The sequence below is a fragment of the Xiphophorus hellerii genome, chromosome 12 (assembly GCF_003331165.1).
Source record: "Xiphophorus hellerii strain 12219 chromosome 12, Xiphophorus_hellerii-4.1, whole genome shotgun sequence".
Lineage (NCBI taxonomy): Eukaryota > Metazoa > Chordata > Actinopteri > Cyprinodontiformes > Poeciliidae > Xiphophorus > Xiphophorus hellerii.
Genome location: NC_045683.1, coordinates 26,669,241 through 26,691,221, shown reverse-complemented (window position 1 = coordinate 26,691,221; position 21,981 = coordinate 26,669,241). Strand labels below are relative to the sequence as shown.

Below are 21,981 nucleotides of genomic sequence, written 5' to 3'. Positions count from 1 at the left end.
ATCTTTTAATTAGTGCACTTTAAAAGAATTAAAAGTGAAGCATGTTTTATTTAAGTTCAATGACAGTTTGCAATCTAATTGTGCCTAAGATTTTTTTTTTGTTTTTTTGCCAGAGTGAACATAATGGTAGTTATAAAATGGCAGTTGGTAAAATGTTGTCCAGCTCTGGACACCAGTAATTGCGTCCCATGTTCAGCCATTAGGTAGTGGGCGACGCTTGATAGGAGAACACTGTTTTGACAGTAAGATGCGTCCAGCAGGATGGTAAGCCATCTGCCTCGACCATCTGGGAGGTGAGGGACAGGAAAGAGAAATGGGCCGACAGGAAAGCACCGCAGCAGGGATGCCTGCAACAGGGTAGAAAAGAAAATGAAGGGGAAAAATTTGTTATTTACTCCAATATTGAAGTATATATAGCATAGAATAAGGAAAGTAGTGGGAGACGAGGTAAACAGAATACAATCTGATCTTCCTCTGTACACTAAAACTGCTGTGTCATGGTTTCTTACAGTTCTGTATCAGTTGCTGCAACTCAAAACACTACGTGGATCTAAAAACTGAGAAGAAAGAGAGAGCATTTTGTAGAACATCAAATACTGTCACATCAGTGAAACAGGGTTGATGCTTATGATGCACAACCATTTTGTATGACGTGTGTACACTGGGATGAATGGTATGAATTTTAGTCTGCTGCTGTGTTACGGGAGAGTAAGGTTACTTTTGCCATTACTTTATAGTGTATTTTTTTCCCCCCATATTAATATTTAACGGACCATTTGGAGGTGAAAATGCAATGTTTTAAGCAGTCTATGAGCAATAACAAAGTCCAGATCAGAAAATAGGTCAAGCTGCCTTCTGTTGGAGCCACTCCGAGTATTTAACATGCACACGAGTGAATCTACATTGATTGAATGAGATTATTTAAAGTTTTCAATATCATTCAGATTTAGATTTAAAATTATGTTTATGGAATAATATAACCGATCAATGCTAAAAAAAAAAAAAAAGTATTGTATTTTAAAAAAATATATGTTTCTGTTTCCATTTTATGTAAAAAAAAAAATATTTATACAGATATCTTGTTGAAAATCATGCATACCCTTCAATGGAAAAATGTTTTGTGACTTTAAAGTCAATAAATTACAGAAATCAATTACTGATCATGCTGTTCCAGTTCTTCCAATGATACATCTTTTAATAATCTCTGATGAAGAGCTCCAAGTCTTTGACGTTGGAGGACTTCGACCTGATCTTTAGCTTCATCAACTGATTCCTCATCAGTTTCAAGTCAGGATTCTGACTTGTTGCAATATTATTACTTCCATATATTATTACTTCCAGACTGGGAAAAAAAAGATGATGGAAAAATAAAAAGATTACTTTAGTTATTGCTTGTGTAAATTTCAGAGCAGCTGTTGTATCTGTGTTGTAACACTCATCCCTCAGAAGTTATCAAAGTTTCCATAAAATCTGCAGCACCCTGACTCAGCAGGAGATAAAACTGTGTTTGAAACGGTACGGAAATATAATAATGGAGCTAATTTTCGGCAAAACAAACGTGCTCTATAAAGCAAATAACTGAAGAGTTTTGATCTCAAGTAAACCAAAATGTGCTGCTACTTGAACATTTTAAAAGTGATTATTTTTTCTTTCATTATTTATTCTCAGTCATCAGATCAGTGAGCCAGAGAAAACACAATTCAGCTACTCTACACTCTTCAAATTGAAGACTGACACAAACGGCAACATTGGTTTACTAACGTGAAACTAAATAAGACTATCTGAAGCAATTTATGTTTTATTATATGTGTACAATGATAGTTTTTATCTTTCTAGATAAAATTGTGTGAATTTCCTGCTCCCTTTGATGAATGCAATTTCAAAAATAAGCAAGTCTTAGTCTTCAAAACAAAAAGAAAAAAGAAAGCGTTATCTAGCGAAGATTAAAAATGTTAATTAAAATTTAATGCAATTCTGAACATTGTCGGAAGAACCCGTAGGGAAGCTGTGTAGCTCCGGTCTCCGCAGCAGATTGTTTCTTTATCAAGCCCCAGTTATTCTCCCTAAACCTGATTTAATGCCGTTCATACCTTTGGAAGCCTTCGTGTATTGCAACTTTATACAAGAAGGCTGCCACTTTGATGCCAGAAGGCTAATAAGTGAAGTCTAGATGAGTTTACCAAAACAATCTGCTCAGGAGCTCACTTAGCCAGCAGGAAGCCATCCAAAGTACTTCATGATGTCTGTCTCATTTCACAGCAGCCCAATCAATCAGTCCAGGAAACGAAGTGTGATCTCACCGGGCGGCCTGCTTCTGTTCATGGCATATAATAAACTCACATTGGACTGCTTTCCGAGTTAATGAACCAAAAAATTATTTATTTATATATATTGGGTTTTTTCCCCCCTTCCTTTAAAACTTTGTCTTTATTTCCACCTGGACGGGGCCCAGAGGCTTCTGGTCATAATCTCCCCGTAGTGGAGAAAGTAGAGCTAATTAAAGTCTGGCGAGAGCAGCGGCTGTACGGGATCGGGACATAATTACACTTCACTTAACTTGGAGCCCTATACATCTCAAGCAGTTATTAAAAAGTGATGACAGCTGACACCTCATTATTTTTATTATGTTTGGTTTTGGCTTGACTTTACATACGTTCTTTGTCAAACAAATTAAACAGGAAATGTTTCACTGTAAATTCCGTTTTTATATCCAGCTAATTTCAGGAGTGAAAACTCTTGCTTCCCTGCCAGTTGATTACAGCTGTTTTGGCACGAATAATATTTAGACGTAATTTTGGGCTGTATCCATATTTTGATTGGGACGACTTAAAATAAATACGTGGTTTAAATAAATGGTTTTGAGATGCAGCGTGTTGTGTTTTCCTCTGAAATTACATCATTCTCAGAAATTGCTGATCTAAGCTTTAAACAGTTAGGCAGTCATTCAAAAAATTTGTTTCATCTGATCCAAAGATGGGATTGCAGAACAGGAAATGCGTGTTTTTGCTTTTTTGATCCTTTGAAATGTTTCAGATCAAACGAATTTGAAAATCAGGCAAAAAAAAACTTGAGTTAATGAAAAAAAAAATTATTAAAGGCACAGTATTATGTATTTTCCAGGCATAGTGCAATTTTATAGCACAATCAAGTAACTATGTTACCTCTAGTTATCTATATTAAATATCGCCTCAAAGAAATTTGACTCCTTGATTTAACGCCTCAAGTTCAGTAGCTGAGAACCTGCAGCTCTGAGGAGGAGCTTCATCGTTGAAGGCGGGGCTAGGTCCACCTAGGTGTTTTGCACAGCTGAATGGTTGCCACTAGAGAATAAAGGATTTCTCAAACATGTATAAATCAAAGCAACACTCCAGGTATGTTTTTGATTAGATTTAACATCCCACCATAATGTGAAGCTCAAAAAGGTCGACTTCACAAAGCACTGCCCCTTTGATAACACAACCATAGGTGAAAAAAGTAAGACTACACTGATCCTCATCCAGGAAGGAAAATAAAAACCCAGAAGCTTTAAAGCACTGTAGGCCTCACTTACCTCAGTTGCATCTGGTATGAATCAAATATCATTTCAGAAAAAGAGCATCACAGTGACAGTCAATCATGCTGGTAGTGTAATGGCCTGCTCTCTAGCAGACGATCCAGAAGGAAGCTTTCTGGCCATCAATTTATGACCCTAAGCTGGAGTCCACTTGGATCATGCAGCCAAATGTCACAAACAAGTCTGAATATAAATAGTGAAAGAAGAAAACATTGAAGTTTTGGAACAGCATCAATGTCTTGTCTTTGGTTATAACATAAATCGGTTTGAGGTGCCGTCACTTTAGCTCAACAGAAAAACCTCTGCCCTGTTGTTGCCAATGTTTGTGGCAGTAACAAATTTTTAGGTTAAGGAGTGATTACTTTCTAACTTGGTCTCATAAGCCAAACAATCATTAAGATTTTGTATTTACATCAGTTATCTTTGTCTGGCACTAAAGATGGATAATCTGAAACGTCTTGGGTAAGGAGACGGTAACTTTTTTCATAGCGCAGGACTGCCCAACCCTAAAGAGAATTTTATTTTCCGTTTAAATTACCTGCATTACGATTTGCCAGAGCTGAAATTTTCAAGTTAATCAAGCTAAACATCGTCGACCCAGCCAGCATTCTTTGCATCCTAATTGCTTTTAAGAGAGAGATTCTTCCAGGTTTAAGTAACCTAAAAACTCATGGGACCCTGAAAAAAAGTGTAATACCGAGTTTTGATCTTGTCCGGGTCAGTGTGTGTAGCTGTAGAACGAAAAGTCACGCATCAGTCACAGCTGTCTAAAGTGCAAAGATGGAGAGTGAGGGTGTGACGGACCGAGCAGTTAAAGAACAGCCAGGCACCGGTTCAAAGTCAAAAATAGTTATTTTTTATTTAACCCAAAACAAAACTTGGGTAAATAATAGAAAAAATGACAAAATTTGGGCCCATAAAAGAGGTCAAAGTAACAGACATCCACTCAGACTAACTCAAAAAACAGACCTAACAAACAGAGACAAAAGGGGACTTAAATACTGGCTGATCAGGCCACATACAAAACACAAAGGGGAAAATACACAGAAACCTAACTGAAACTAACATAGCAAATCCCATTCCCCCCCTCTGGATGATGAGTAATGGTGTGAACCAATTTGCAGTCTCAGCTGGCTTGCTCCACCCCTTCTCCACCTCTCTGCTCTCCTAAGGATTGGGCAGCCAGCACTTAAACTCAGAAACAAAACAAAGATTAAATCAAGCAAAACACAACAATATAAACTAGAATGTGCGCACTTATTCTAGAATACAATGTGATGTGTTGCTTTCTAAACAAAACCAGTTATTCTGTAAATTAAATCCTAAACTTAAAGAAATCCAAATATAAGTGAAATGAACTTATTGCGTGTGGTGAGAGTGAATATTACCACATTTGTGTGGCTGTAACTGCAGCCATCACAGAGGGGGAAAAAAAGTAATCTCTCTCTAAAATAATAAATAAATAAAATGACTAGAATGAGCTGCGGCGGCAAAGCAGAATCTTAACCGTCAGACGGCATCGTGGACAATACATGTGAAAATCAATCAACATCTGCTCTGACAGCCCTGCAGCAAACAAATAAATCCCTGTAGCAAATGCAGACACAGCGAGGAAAAACAACAAATGAACAATGGGTTTTGAGCAATCAGCGACAAGGGACCACATGTGGAACAAGAATAAGCAGCAAAATGAAAACGAACGCACAGGGAATAAAGCCTTCCAATAAATGAAGAAGAAAACGCACTCGACAGAAATTTTTTCTTTTTCTTTCTCTCTTTCTTGCTTTCATTTTTTCTTTTTCTTCCTTTTTTCCAGCAAAAGTATTTATTATTTAGAGATTTAAAGGTAAAAAAAATTTCACCTAACTGATTAGGCGACCCAGGGTTATTGATCTCTTCACATATTTATATTTTATTTCTATCCCTATGCAATGCCCTACTGTCCCATCGTATTTCCATGTCATACTTTCAAACCATGTAGCTACACATCCGTTTCACATCCCTTTGTTGTATTGGTGAATTATAGAAATGCTCACAGCAAGGCCTATATCATAGTATATATTATATACTACTAAAATGATTTGATGTTAGTTATTATTCCCATGTTAGAGCAACCTTCTGCTGGTAGATAATATAATTTTTTTTGAGTCACAAAACCACATCATCTTGCAGTAGATTCAGTAAATTATTGGAAAGCACATAAAATGTCTTGTTGTAAAAAGCTTGTCTTAACAGCCTCCAGGCAGGTTTGAATTGACACATTGGTCGATACAAAAAAAACCCCCAAAAAACTCCTTTTTATTTCCAGAAGCCCAAGAACGAAAAAACAAAAGCTGCAAGTTGAAGTGCGGGTATTATTTTACAACATCGCAATATTGATCGTACATTAAGGCACTTTATCAGGGACATGCAGCGAGGTTCATGACTGGTGAGGCACCGACTGGAGTCGGATGGATCAATATATAAAATCCAAAATAAAAGCTAATATGTCAGGCTTTACCTTGATTTAGTTATTTAAAAACCTTCTAGTTATGTTTTAATCCCTTTCATACTGTTCAACAATATGATAGCAAGACGAAAAAAAGATTATTTGATTGAGATTTTGACATTTTAAGTTGACATCATTCTCTCGCTCTCTCTCTATCTCTTTTACTAAAATTGAAAATTGCACATGATCTAACCTATATTTGTATATGACATTTGTTGGCCTATCATTTTCCATAAATATCATCATCACTCTATTGTAAAAAAAAAAATTATCCTTGCTTTTTTTTCCCCCTATATTTTTTAGCTTTTTTTAATGTGTAGAAGAGCTTCTGTTGCTGGCCGTTCCTTTGAGTCTTAGCACTGCTCCCTCACAGCGAGGCGTGGTACTTCCTGCCTCTCCCTCTGCATTTTCACTGCACATTTAGGACGGTACATACTACATATGTTACACACGCTCATTAACTATATTAGATGTCGACATGTGTAGTTGTACGTGCATATTTCCATCTTAAAGAGCAACAGAGCAATGGACGTGTGTCAGTTTTGTTTAAGGCAGAGACTGTTTGAGACAGCGCCAGTAGAGGTGAGGATCAGCACTGCACTTTTATCATGTATTTCAACAAGCAATGCATAAATCCAGCGATTTTGACCATGAAAATATGTTAGTTCTTGCACAACTCCTTTAAGATAAGATTTATTTGTCATTGTCATCAACAGATTACAACGAGATTGAGATTTGCTCGACTCGAGTCTCTTTTATTTTTTTTATGTTTTCAAATGGCCTCCCTACTCTCCAGGACAAAGATAATATATTTATAAAAATTCCGGCGCTATTGCTAAGATGTGCTTTGTTTCAGGTGGCAAAGTGACAGCTGCTGTTTTGAAACAGTTTGTAGATGTAGTCAGACGACACCTTCAGATTATTCTGAACAGCTGCTGCATTCATACAATTATAGAACAGGAAATTTTAAGCACAACTGATTAACCTTACGCGCCATCTGGATTTGTAGAAACAGAGAGCCGAATTCCTCCAGATGTATTTTTTTTGTTTAAGGCAGAGAGACTGTACATGTGGGGGTGGGGATTAATATTTTAGCCACAATATGCATAAATTTCTGCATCAATCCAGCAAGAAAGTTTCCTTATTTTCTTGATGCACTTTTAGTATGTTTCTTTTTTTTTTTACTCTCGATAGAAATAAGTGTAAAGTTCTCGGATTGTAAACATGAAGGTTGTGCTGAAGCGGCTCTGAAGTTCAGTGAAAGTGCAGTCATTTAAAAAGCAAAAGAAAACGCTCTACTCTGATATATTGTTTTTCACTGTGACTGTGGGTAAATATTGGACGGAATTTCAAAGATTTTACCTTCAAATGCGTAGATTTCTACTATAAACGGAAAAGAGTTTATGCCAAACATTTTTGCTTGCCTTCACAACTCTAAAATTTAGCAGGCCGGCTAGATTTATTGTGTTCCCCTGGAGGCAGGGTTGGGGGGCGTTGTGGTTGTTGTTGTTTTCTCTTAACTGTCTGGAAGAATCTTGCGTGGTTAGGAAGCAGGTCAAAACAGGATGCGTGTCCTCATAATCTCCATGGCGTCAGGAAAAGCTCTTGCTATCTAAAATCACAAAATATAACAAATCTTTCCAATTAATCTTTTTTCTGCTTGTGCAGTGACTATTTTTTTTCGTTGCCATACGTGGGAACATTCAGATACCGCAGACTACTGCTGCGACCAGACAAAAGCGGAGTGTCTCTCAGACATGTTTGAATCAGACGTCTCCAGCGGGCTGCAGTGAAAGCAGTCACCTTGAAAAGGACAGGAACGTCGTTATGAGTGGCAGCCATCTGTGTAAAAAGGAGCCGTTCTGGCACTTTCTAAATCAACACTGCGCCCGTGTCCGTCAAACTGCAAATGACGGTAGGCGCTCACCATATGCGAGCCCTTTCCAACAAGCGCAGTCATTTTGTGGAGGAGGAGCAATCCAGGAGCTTCAGAAGGACCCTGAGTTTACAATTTAGCAAATGGATAATGATAAATGTGGAGAAATACTGGAAGAATTCCATAATGTGGGATGTTGGATATAGCAAGGTACCCTATAGCAATCCATTTGGTTCCCAACATTTTTCATTTCAGAAATTAAATGTGTCTGTGATTTATAGATAGATGCAAGACTACTTTTGTCAGTTTTAGCTTTGATTTAGTTTGAAACTTCTTGCATTAGAATCACATTTACTTCTAAAAGTAAGTGTGTGGTAAAGATGTGTGAAAAGCCTTACAATTATTGCTGTACTACAATTTTTTATGGAAGAAAATATATATATTTTTAAAGTAGATAAATAATCCAATGTCAAAAGTCACTTGTGGGGCAATTATTGATACCTTTCTTCCTCAGTCTAGCTCCTAGATTTTCTTTGATGCTCTATTATCTTCAACTCACCCTGCAGGTTTTCTACAAGATTTAGGTCTATCGGGTCCAATAGACTGACTGTCTTGATTTAGGCAAATGTTTTGGATCACTATCCTGCATTGACCCATATTGATGTCATCACATTTACATTTAATGCTGTAGATGTGTAAAGTCTCTGATTTCAAAGACTTCACGATGCTCTGCACAGTAATGAGGTTTCCTGGGATCTTTGGAAGACAATATGTTCACAGCAACACAAATGTTCCACATTTCTTAACAGTTGGCGTGAGGTGCTTCTCTGTGTGAGTTTCACGCCAAACCCACCTGGATTGTTTGCTGCCGAAAAGAATGTTAGTTTCATCTGGTTAAAGTACACGGTTCCAGTTAAAAACCACAAATGTCAAGTATGTTGACATTTGTGGTTGTAGGACAGAAAACCAACTGGCATGTTGTTAGAATCCGAAAATTGTTTTGGCGATCTGGTGACCCCAGGATGGCAGTTTCTGCTGCAGTTGAACAATAAGTGTTTTAATTATTTTAACTGTATTTATTTGTTTGTGGTGTCAAGATAGTAGCCAGTGACGACAAGAAATAGATATTTGTGTCACCGCATATTTATGCCCCTTGGGAACTGACCAGTCATTAACTGCCTTTCCACTGGTCTTGTGCAAATTTCAATTACAAAAAAAAAAATAAATTTAATTAATGGAAACTCTGCAATTTCAGAAAAACTCACCTTTTTTGCTAAAAAGTTTTTTGCGCTACAATAAGGTGGTGTTTCGACTGTATCAAAATTACTGTATTTCAGGAAAAAAAAACGCAATAGAAACACTTTTTTTTTCACGCCACGCAAGTCATGCGATCAACAACCGGATGTCACTGCTGGAGTAAAAGAAGAAGAAGAAGAAGACAGCAGGAAGTGGCAGGAATATGATGACGTGGCATGTTTTTTAATGAGCAAACATATTCACGCGTGATTTTCATTGCGTTTCTTATTGACAACGTTTTGCACACATTTGAAATGGAAACCCAAGTATTGATTACAATATACGTCTTACCAGAAACTTGGACCAACTTAAAGTAGGTAAAGTATAAAAATACATTCAGTTACCTTAATTTTAATTGAAATATTTCATTTCTCCTGTGCGATTTTTCTTCCAACTGATTAATTACACACAAAAATTAAAAGTTGGAGAAATTTAACCTTTGAGATAATGTTGCTGCAATGAAAGTTTCATTAATAATTTTTTTTTTTTTTTACACATCTTCATCTAAGCAGCCACCAACGATGTGTACCACATGTGCAGTATTTGGAATCTATTAGAATTGCCTGTGGCATCTCTGGCACAGGCTTGATTTCCTCTTTTGCCACACTCCAGACTTCCAACACGCAAGTATTCTTCTCAGTACTCTTCATCAATAAAATGTACATGACGTTAACTATCACGCTGAATATCGCTCGACTGTTTGTCTCTTTCAATGCCTGCATCATTTAGCGGCTGAATCAATCTTCTGGTCTCTAATGCACTCAGCGTTGCTTACTCAGACGCTCGCTTACTGTATGTACCAACATGACTCTGTGTCCAGGAGCAGGGACGAATGAAAAATAGATACAGCTGTAAAGGAGCGGGATCAGGTTTTGTTTGAGGAATTACTGCGGCTGCCGAAAGGACTTACTGCAAGCATATGGCGAGGCGGAGCAGTTCTGCATATGATTTTGTTTTGCGGCGGAATTTGTTTTAGGGGTTTTATTCAATCCGCTAACGTTGTCAACCATGCATTAATGAACGCTGTGCATGCATAATTCACAAATTATATTGTCTTGCTGTCTGTTCGAGGCTTGCTGATCCAAGCGATATGCATGAATTATACCACATCGGATTCCGTGTTTGGGAAGCGTGTTTTAAGCGTTTCTGCATTATAATGACATACGACCTCTGTCGGGAAACAAATGGAGTCTGAAGCATACGACTCAGAGTGTGGCGCCTTGGTACAAGACCAAATGAACATTGTCACCTTCCTAAAGTAATGAACTAAGTTTTTTATTTTTGAATTTTTTTTTGCCACAATCATGTTTTGGCAAAAAATGACTTGGGTCACTATTTTAGGAAGGTGCCAGTATGTAATTAGACATATTCCTTTGATGCAAACCTATTTTTAATGTGACTATAGAAACTTCCTCCTTATCTTGAAGACATAATTTCAAGGCAGTAGATAAAAATGTTCAATAAATCTCTTGAAGACAACTGAATTATTTACACTGCTCTGACAAATCTTTTTCAGAAGGCCGCATAGTAACTAAGAATAAACACTTGAGAAGCGGCCTCGCCTGTTCCACTTATCGCCTGAGCATCAGAAAGGCTGTTCACATCATGGACTCTTTCGGATGTCAGAAACTTTGGCTGACAACTTGAAGTGTTCTGGCAGCGCCCAAGTATTTGAAGAGCACTAGCTTGCAGTGGTTTAGCTGCACTAGCAGTCTGCAAGCCATATCAAAGGCGAAGGGCAGCGACTAGGTGGAATTAGCTTTTGACAGGCACAGTTAAAAGGGCCTTCATATCCATCACTCTTTTCTCCCCACTCCCACTATAGACTTATGAACAGGAAAATAGGGGGAAAAAATGTATGATACGGAGTGATGGATCATGCGGATTTCCTCTTATCCCGCCGCACAAAAGAGCGCAGGCGGGCGGGGTGGCGGCTCTGATCCAGAACGCTCTCTGGTGATGCATCACTCATCTTCCCATCAGATTTTAAAGGACGGAAGAGGTTGAGCCGAGCGTGCTGGCATTTCGGCTCAAAAGAGTTAGCTAACACTATTTATTTTTCTTTTTTGTGGCAAGCCAACAGCTATTCATCAGCAAACAGATGCTCAGTGTCCGATGAGAAGACTGTGTCCACTCTGTCCGGTGTGCCTTCTGAAACCATAACTTAAAAAAGTGACCCCCTTCACGTTACAGTAACACAGCGCATGGGCTCCATGACCCATACAAGCTCAGCTTATTCACAGAACGTCTCCAACAGGAAGGAATGGCACCACTGCACTCTTACTGTAGCACGTTAAATAGGTTTTTCCCACCTATTGTACAACAATGCAGGGGTTACAATGTCTTTAGGACTGTTCCTTTCAATCTGTGGCGCTCTCTTATAGATTTGGTAGGTTTCTGTACCTCTGTCATCACATCTCAAGTCTTGATGTGGGGTAACAAACACCTTCAGTACACGACAGCCTGAGAGAATGCAGGTTCTGTACAGAAGTACAACATTACAGGAGTTATACTGTTGTAGAATAGAGCTTCTTTCTTCCACCTAATACTTGTCCTTTATGTTCTCCTCACCATATTTGAGGCCAGAATGTCTTATTGATGGCATCCCAAGAGCATTTGTCCTTTGAATTGTAGCCTATGAGAGTTGACAAGTTCTTTCATTTTTACCACCCTATGTGCAAGTTGCATCAATAAATGGTCTCAAGACCGAGACCGATTACTACAACAGCTGACTGGCATCTCAAAACCTCTAATAACATCAGAACTACAACCACAAGTCCTAGAAGTGGTGAAAAGGAGGCTTCATGGATGCAGAGCATGGCCAAAGAACATAGAGAGAAATTCAAACCATCTCTACCATAAAGGTAAATAACCATATCACTGACTTCAATGCCTCCCTGCCAGGTTTTCGAACCATTCAGCCGCTGCTGTGAACCCCGTTTAACCAGGAACTCTGTGCACATCAACTTTTATGTGCGAGGCTCTGACGTGGCACTGTGTTTACTGACATGCTGGATTTTAGATTGATCGTCTCTGCAGCTTGATGAGACCCTTATGCTGCAATCAGAGCAGTGGTGTGAGGCAATGTACTAAGAGCATTACATTATATCATTTAGAGCCCTGCCTGCCCAGAGTGAGGATGGTTAGGTTGGCGCGACGCCTGTACGGCATCTCTTCTTTCACAATGTTCAATAGATAGATGGGTCCATGCAAGAGGAGAAGCTACCACTGTTCCTACCAGGCTCCTTTAGGCAGTCGGTAAGCTACAGATGCTATATTCTGCCACCATAATGATGAGGCTCCACGGTCTCACAGCTGATTGTAACTGTACTCTCATAACAGGAAAATCTCATGCTCCATGATGCGTAATTGGGAGCGCAGCGCGCTCTTGATGCATCCCAGAAGGCATCTTTAAGACTCTGCGGAGACTATCCACATTCTGACTGAGTGTGAAGTCACGGTGCATGCTAAGTCCAGTGCGAAGAGGGAATCTTATTAAAGAGTCGGCATACCACAAACAGAAATACCTCAAGAGTGAAAACGTTTCTTTCTTTTACAGCTATGAACTTGGAGGGAAATCTGATCTTTAGCGTGTGCATGTAGGCATGTTCACGTCGGAACAAAATGAGCGACCTTGAGTGTTATTTGACAGATTCTTGGATACGTCACACCATGCGAATTTTTTATATATTCTTACACACAAAGCCAAAAGCACTGAAATGACTGTTTTAAAAAGAAGAAAGTGTGTAGAAATGTGTTGCTGTTTTATGACTGGCACAGATTTTTGTACCTTGAAATTAGCTCGGTTGTGATCAAGCATTGCTTAAGGCCAGCAGAGCTAATTTAAAAACAAAAAAAGACAGGTAACTTTCACATGTCTCAGTATTTGCTGTCTCCTCCTTGTTTCTCTGCAAATATATACCAATGAAAGTTGACTATGATGCCCAGTATCCAGTGAGGACCCTCTCAAGCATGAACCTTTGTCTTCATGAAAAGATATAATTGCACAGTGTAGGTAGTCTGCACCTTCATCAGCATTTTGTGGTATTTCTTTGAACTAGTGAAGACTTTTTTTATTTTTTCCTCTGGAAAAACGCAGCTTTCCTTCTGATGGCAAAAAGGAGAAATTTTCAATTAAAACGGGGGCGTGTAAAATTCCCCAGATGTAACTCTGTGCGCACAAGTTATTATCTCAAGGGGACACAGCAAATGAGTTAGTCACTTTCTTCCAAGTTAATTGTGATTTTTTTTTTTTTTTTACTTGATCTTCAGGGAAGTTGTGGATGCAGGTCTGCCTTGAAATCAATAATCCAATTGTCAAAGTTGAAAAGTAATTGATACGGTGGCGTGCTGGAAGTGCAAAAATAATGACTGATTAGTAGACCGCCATTCATGGGACAGCTTTCCTGGTTTTCAGCCTCAAATCTAGTTATGATTTTTCCCTAAATAAAAACAAATGCTATGTTGATGCTTTTAATTGTCTAAAGAGCAAATACCTTTCATTATCTTATCTAAGTAGCTTTCTTACACCATTCTGCTGTTTCCCTGCTGTTTTAGCTGAGCTCTTAGTTTTAATCTGTGAATTGCTTTTTGTGAATATTTATCAACTTTTTATGCTGACAATTATGTCATGTTTTGCTACAGACTGACAAAATGCAACTGATAATGTTGTTACTGCATCTGAGGAAAAGGGAATTATTTTAGTTTTAATTGAAACACTTGGGGGGGAAAAAGTACTTCAAGTCTGACATAATTGTCTTTGAAAATGATGTTGCAATCCAAGATGGTGGCAGTTCGACCTCAGCTTTGGGAAAGGCAGCTCTAGAAAGTAAGCAATTTGATAGAAGTATTTACCATGTCTTGATAATAGTTTAAAAAAAAGAAAAGTAGATTGGGGAAAATGTTTGCTCATCCATATTTTTTTCAATATCCAATTGTCTAAAAAATATTTTCTCTATCTGAGAGAATGAAATTCTGAAAACCTGATTGAAAGTGTTGAAATTTGACATGGAACCTTTTTTAATGTTGCTACGTAAATTTCACAGCATTTCTGTTTTTTTCTTTTGTATGTGCTTGGGTAATAGCTGGGACTAAAATAGGGATCTTAGGACGCCTGATTGGAAAGAAAAGTCATCATGAATGTGTTCTCAGAAATTGAGCTCCTGGATTAATGCGAATGCACGGCCCGTTCTGAATGCATTAGTCACGCTTCTAGATGACTATTTGGCCAGCCTTTCAAATGTTACTTACTGACAAAATGAGCCAACCACTCAAAACGTTCACAAGATGAGAAGTAGCTGTTATTGAAGGGTCAGTGGCGGGTGACGCCTCAGCAACACACTGGCAGAAAAAGCAAACTTAATGGATCCACACTGTTTCTAAATAACACATCCGGCTCAGTGAAATAAACTACATTGTCTGAAGTAAAGCTGCGCGAGAAAAGGCATTTTTACATTTGCAGGATACGGATGCATTGCTGAAAATGTACGACAGCTGGGGTTTGTGTTTGACGCAGAATCCTATCGTTGACATTTCATCACACCTACCTGTGTCTGTCTGTTGCTGAGTCGCATTAGTCACTGAGCGATGAACTCCAGCTGACCCTCGACTGTCGACACACTCATTTGGGAGATCCTGAAGTGTCTATTTGTCACCGGAGGATGCAGCTTTTAACCCTGCGTGTCAAACATGTCAAGCGTCCCTGTCAGACGGAGCATGCTACGAAGTGTGTATGAGCTCATCACAACCTTTCATCATCTCAGTCTGGGTTCTTGGCTCCTTGTTGCCCCGCTATGCTTTTCATTTGACCACTTATGGGGGGGAAAAGTCAGATGGCTAATTTGCAGTTTCCAAAAAAAAAACAAAAAACGTTTGACTGCTGAGATAACAATTTGAAAGCCTCTATCAAGAGGCTTGGAAACTTTCTCCTGTTCTGAATTTGAACAGCATCTGGAATCCACCAGCTTCAACAGCAGTGATATCTATGTTGATTCCAGCTCCACCACGAATGAAGCGAGCTTTTGGATTTGGCGTTGAACTGTTAGTCATACAGGAAAACGGCAGGTAGTATATTCCTCTGCTTACAACTCCTGTGGTTGTTTGCTGCTTTCCTCTTCTCCAGTTTATTTTCCTTTGAAGCAAAGCTCAAGGTGTCGTGACATCTTCCTGCTATAGGCAACAGGCAAGGGAACTACTTTTGATAACTTCACAGAGTCTGACTTAAAGAAATAACTAAAACTGACCCTGTAAGGAAGCCCTTAAGGCTAAAGGGGTCATTTCTGGTTCTAGCATGGTGTACAGTGGCCAGTTTGTTTATGTCTTCCGTGAACAACCCACTTGGTTCGAGTGTCGCTCAGGTACCATGTTGTAGAAAATGGGTTTATTTGAAATGCATCTTGCTTTGAGAAGACCTTCATGTACCAGAATATACTTCACCAATGTCTTTATTCCTAAAGCGTCACTATAGGCGCATTTTATCAAGCTTTACATATTTTATTATGTCAATTATTTGTATCAAACCTACTTTTACCTCCTTTATAACCTTTTATTTATTTGGTATTAAATTTAGACTAAATAGGAGAGCAAACTCCACTTACAAAACTTCTTAGACACACACAAAAAAGACAGTTTGTCTGAACCCTGTGGGGTTATTCCAGTCTGGGCTCAAAGATAAGAGACTGTCTCTACTGTTTTACTGCAGGGATGTTTTTCACATCCTTTTGAAGTACTTTATTTCATATATTTATTTGTTTCTTTTTTGGAGAATGTACTTAAAATACATTGTTGAATTCAATAGGCACTCGTCATACTGTTTTACCAAATACATTTAGCTTTACACAACCACTGGAGAGAGCATGTTTACAGTTTAAAGCTTTTACATTGATGTTTTCCAGAGCCTTGTGGAGCTTATTTGGCAAAATGGTCCACCAGCAATTAACTAACTGTTTGTACACAGACAATTAAATTAGATTAGCGACTGCATTCCCACCACATCAAAGATCTCTGTGTCAAGTGTGTCTACTTAACAATGCAGGCTGCAATTAGATGAAGGGTCACCTCCAAATGGACTTTGCAAAAATGCAGACCAGAGGACCTCCATGTGGGATGTCATGAGAGGCTGCAGATTAAAGCAATTTTATATGGTGTTCATATTTGTTATTTTAATCATTGCCGTAATATTAAAAGCGACAGACTGTTAGCTAGGCTTGTGTTGCACCGAAGGAAGATCCATCCCACTTCAATGAATAAATCCAGATGTCCTGTATGGACTGTTTTTAAATTTATGTTAGCAAAATTTTAATAATCAGATGTGGATATTTTAGTTTCAATTGTAAGCACAGCAGCTAATAATTAATGGATTATCATAAAAGAAGTACAGTGGGACTTACAATTTTGTAAATGCTGCTTATGGGCATGATTGTCTTAAGTTAATTTGAATCCTTACGTTTTCAGGTGTATAATAAATAACTTCAGGCCTTAATACTGATATTCATACAGCCATAATTCCTTCCTCTACCTAATATTTGGATAAATGTCCATTCCCAAGTTGCCAAGAAATAATATACATTTGTAACCATCAATACGCTTTTGCTATTACTCTATTTGGATATTTGAACATCCTCCCAGTAGAGCTAGAAATTATTTAAATTGGTTGTTTTTCTGGCATGGGCTTGATTTTTGAGTCCAGTCCAGTCCATACGCTTACTGTTAGCCTTTCTCATCTAATCCAGAACAAGTTTTGATTTGGCTTTTAATTAATTGTCTTGCTTGAATGCCTAACCAGGAAACAATTGTATCAACTTTTTTTCCCTCAGGAAAATCTCATTGAGATTGAAAATGTGTCTTTCAAGAAAGTTCTAGTCATGACTGGCAGCAGCACAGAGTTTACAGAATCTTCACATCAAAACGGATAAAGTTAACATCATCATAAATAAAATGTAAAAAAATATTCCTCAATTAAATCATTTACCTCAAAAACATACAGCGCCTGTAAATTCATGTTTTTCTGAAAATATTTCTTTCTGAGTTTGTTTCAGACTTCAGGCACCAAAAGTGAAAAGTAAGTTCTCACAACAAAGAATATTCTCCGGTGGACTTTCTATTTATTTATGTAGGCCAACAAAGACAAAGGGAGAAGTCCAAGTTAAGGCCTTATAAATAAAAATGAACTTGGTTAGAGTGACCAGGAACTAACTTGGAACCTGTCATAAAATCAAAGCTACTAAAACACCACTGCCACCTTAAAGCTCACAGGTATTAAAAATCCTGGAATATAAACCACAGTGTTGGCAGTTTGCTGAGCTCATATATATTGTGAGTTTTTCGAGCTGAGAAAAGGTTTCATCAGCATCCTTCACAACAGACTCTATTCCCTGCGAACGTTCCCGCAGCAACTTATCGAGTGTTTAAATTTTGAAGGAAATGCACCTTTGCCTCCCCGAACCTCCTGGCCTGTTCTAGTGCTGGCTCGTTTGATTAACTTCTCTCACACATCCAACTTGAATTAGGGTCACGAAGGTTACGGTGCAGACAGATGATATCTGTAACAATAACACTTCATTCCAGTCTAATACGGGTTTGAAGTAAGCAGGGAAAATTCAGAGGATTGAAGAGTCTGAAGGCCAGAAGGTTGAACAACAGGAATCGAAACTGTTTAACAAAAAAAAAAAAAAAAATCCTCACCGCACATTTTTTCTGCTTCTGTGTTTTCATGCTTCCTAATATCACACCCACTAATAATTACCCCTAGTAATTATTATCAGTAGTCACTTCATCTGTTGGGAGTCATAATGATATGCCTGATTGAGGTACATTGTAAAACATGTTATAATACATACTTTATTTGCAATACACGATTATGAAGTGGAATCTTTAGATGTTGTAAAAAAAATAAAAAACATCATCGTGAGCACAGCCTATTTAAATTTGTATAGCTTGAATTGATAAGATGATAATTGCTCTTTAATTTTTATTCAGTAAAACAAATTGAGGCCTAATTTGATTCAAACAAACCATTTACAGTTTGGCGTGCGTCCTTTCCCGACAGGTTCCTCGACCCTCGAGAACAGCTCTGGTGGGTATTGATCTGCAATTTTCTTTAAGTGCCAACTGCTAACTGTGATTACGCATATCCACATTTACAATTATCCACGAGTGGCGCGTGCATATATCCATACCCAGTTACTGCATACACTTCCACACTAACTGCACTCCTGCTATTGATTTTTTTTTTACACAGCAAACAGAGGGGTTGGGGATAAAGGACCATAGAGAGAGCATTACACAGTCAAGGGTTGTTGCCAAGGGAGACGGATAGGAGCTGCAAGGACTTATAAAAAACCCCAATAAAATAGCATGGTACCAGCGTCCACGAAAAAGGCACCAATCGCCAAGCCTTATGTGGGGAGGGAACTGCATCACGGGCGGAAGAAAAATGGATTAACTCAACTCAAAAGCACTAATGGATTTTCTTTAGACCGGGGTCGTGGCGGTAGATCAGCGGTGAAGATGAGGGGGTTTGTCGGTCAGTAGAGGTGTCACGGCTCGGGTCAGTCCTCCCAGACTCCTTCACCGCTGATACAGACGGTTTCAGGGAGAGAACAACAGCGTAGATACCTCTGATGGATTTTACTAACACAACAAATGCATACGAGGGCGCCTGCCTCCTTGAGCATTACACAAAAATATATATATATATATTTATATATATTTATATATATATATATATATATATATATAACACTAATGTGTGTTTATTTATCCCATAAAATTGCAACAAAGTACATTAAAGCAAGAAAAGGTTGAGATAAATCAGGGGTATGAAAAGTTTTGCAAAATATAACAACATTGTAGAATAGTATCTCATTTAAACAAATGCATCAAACAGATCACAACAGAAGAAACTCTTCATTAGAATAATTAGAAGTTGCGAAAGACAGACTGTCTTAAGCATCTCACGCCATTATATGAGTATTTATGTGGCAACAAATTAAATCATTTTAAAAGTGACAAATATAGGAACTTAAAACACTGCAACTGACTCAAACATATTTGTGATGTGCAAAGCCTGATATTTCCGGTTCAGTTGCGCTGCAAAGGTCCATTGTTATAACCATCAGGACGGCATTAGTGAGTCACCGTGTTTCCCTGGGTGACAGTTCCCCTGTTAAAATGTAAATGGGCGCTGATTCTGAATCGGTTCCACGTTTGCTGCTTTACGGCCAAAAGTATTCCCCATGGGAAAAGAAAAGCACCAGTTGAGCTTTAATATGTACCCGTAAAAACGAAACTTCAGCTTCGGCCTTCTCGCGTCCAAGCAGGATTGTTTGCCGTCACGCAGCCGAAACAGGAAGCTGTCGTTGGAAGTACCAATCGTTAAATAAATGCTGTCGGTTCAGCACGGGACTTCTTTCCCTTTTCCTCAGGTAGTTGGAGAAAATAGTTTCCCAGCGATATTCTCCTTAAACAGTGTGCAGCGTGTTTCATTTTTGGGGTCATAGAGATGTTAATGAATGGCAGCATCTGTTGCACATTGTGGTGATAATCATTAGGACACAGTAGGTGATGGGGAGGCGGCGGTAGTTCGCGTAGCTGTAAGAACATTAACATACGCTCTGGCCTTATGGCGGCACTGTGTCAGGATGCAGCTGCTGCGCCTCTTTACCCCAGCATGACTCGCATTCCCAGACAGGCAGGCTTTATTTCAAGAAAGGGCCCTGCTTCGGCAGAGTTATTTTTTCTTTTATCTTTTTCTTTTTTTACATGGCTTTGAGAAATGACTTTTCTGCTTCAAGACCCTGAGCATGTAGTCGGGGATCACAACATCCCTCAGACTACAATCAATTATTTCTCTCTGCGCTGACTGATGCTTTTAAAGGTGACATTTATGCAGTGCCTGGTTTCTTATATAACTCTCTGTGCCATACACTCGTCGTAATAGGGATTTCTGGTTGTCACTGGTAACTCGCTCAGGACTGGGACTTGGAGCTGTAGCTGTAATTTTTATAAAACATCCATCCTACTTTTTCACTCACTTCAAATAAGCTCTAAAATAAGAATAGCAGTAGTAATGTTTAAGCCATAACGATGACAATAATATAATAGCGCTTTTAATAATGTTGGCAATTACAATAAGCTGATGATAGTTCTAATTATAAATGGGCTGTAACTTCAGATGTGTCATCAAGTTGCTCTATGAGATAAAGCTGCTAGTTCCCAGCTGTTTGCTACACCAGATAAAAGCTGAATGGTGGCAAAGTGTCTGTCCTTGTAGAGTGTAGTGGTGGACTGGTTCCTATCTCCAGCGGTCATGTTTTAAGACAAGAGCACTGCCAATCAAGCTTGTATACGCGCTGCTCACACTCTCCCCCTTTCTCTTCACTAAGGCTAGTTATCATGGCCACCGTGTCGGTGGATAAATGGTTTTTCTGGAACAATCAGTTGCTTCTCCACCATTAGCGCAGCTGCATGAGCATGGTTGACAGCGCCAAGACCTTCCACTTGGTTCTGATTGGTTGTTTCTGACTGGGAGTGGTGAATTTCTCCAGAAGGCAAAAGTAGCACAGGAAGAAGTGTTAATTTATTTTTATCACAATTTTTTTTGTCTATTTGTAAATCACTTTTTTTTTCACACAGATTATCTTGGTCTAATTAAATTTTCTTTGTTTGATGGTCTAAGTTACATTTATTGTGAAAAAAGCCAAAACAGGAGAACTCTCAAATACTTGTAATTGCAGTGTAAACGTCAATTCAGACCGCCACATTTGATGAAAACACGACTTCCTCTCTGTGCCGTCTAGGTGTGGCAGTGCGGGGGGAGCATGGAGGTCCTGCCGTGCGCCAGGGTCGCCCACATCGAGCGCACCAAGAAGCCCTACAACAACGACATCGACTACTACGCCAAACGCAACGCCCTGAGAGCGGCGGAGGTGTGGATGGATGAATACAAATCCCACGTCTACATGGCCTGGAACATTCCCATGAACGTGAGCCTCTCTTCACTCCGCGCTTTAATCCCTACGCAGCCTTTGGCCGCCCCCTCTCCTCACATCTCACTTGTTCATTCAAACCTGCAGGCCAGGTGAGACGCTGATCGATAGAAATTCAAAATTCAGATTTCATCCTCCGTGACCTTCACACTGGCGGTGGGCCGAGTGAGGGGAAAGAAGAGCTGAATCAGACGAGAGGAGCACTAAGTAAAAAGAAAAAAATAAGAAAACAAGCCTCATGTCAGTTTAGCATAATTGCCTTCAAGAGTCTACTGAGATGGACTGCAAACTACTAAACAGCAGCTTTTATTAATGGAGAGTTTAATATTGAATTCTTATTCCCTCCTTCGGCGCTGAGAAGGAGATGATTATAAATGAAGGACAGCTCAAATCTTCAAATGCTTCTTAAAACAATGTGTTGTCCTGAAAACTTTAATGAGCAGCTGCTGCTTAGTTATATGTAACTACTACATTTATATTTATATGTATATACACTCTTCTGAAATGAAACCACATCAAAGCCAGAACAGAATCAGCAGATTCCAGCAGGAGTAGTGGAGGTACATACGGGGAGAGTAAAAGGTGGCAGGTGACGAACTAGCCATTCCCGAACTCAGTGGCATGGCGTGTTATTACCCCAGCTGTCCTGTGGCGGGGAGTTATTTTGTGTACTGTAAAGACCTAACGCTACGATTATTTCATCAAACCCCCTCTAAAGTCCCCCATACACACTCACAGACCCTTGTTATTGTCTGAGGTGCCTGCTGAGAGCACAATTGCT

General features: G+C 39.0%; 1 protein-coding gene across 2 annotated transcripts in view; it reads left to right on the top strand.

The window, feature by feature from the left end:
• galnt9 (polypeptide N-acetylgalactosaminyltransferase 9) overlaps positions 1–21,981 on the top strand; it is a 118,120-nt gene that overhangs the window by 81,764 nt on the left and 14,375 nt on the right. For both annotated transcript variants that reach the window (XM_032578700.1, XM_032578702.1), the window contains one exon: positions 21,012–21,197. In XM_032578700.1, coding sequence (XP_032434591.1) covers positions 21,012–21,197 — 186 coding nt within the window. The remainder of the gene's footprint in view (positions 1–21,011; positions 21,198–21,981) is intronic.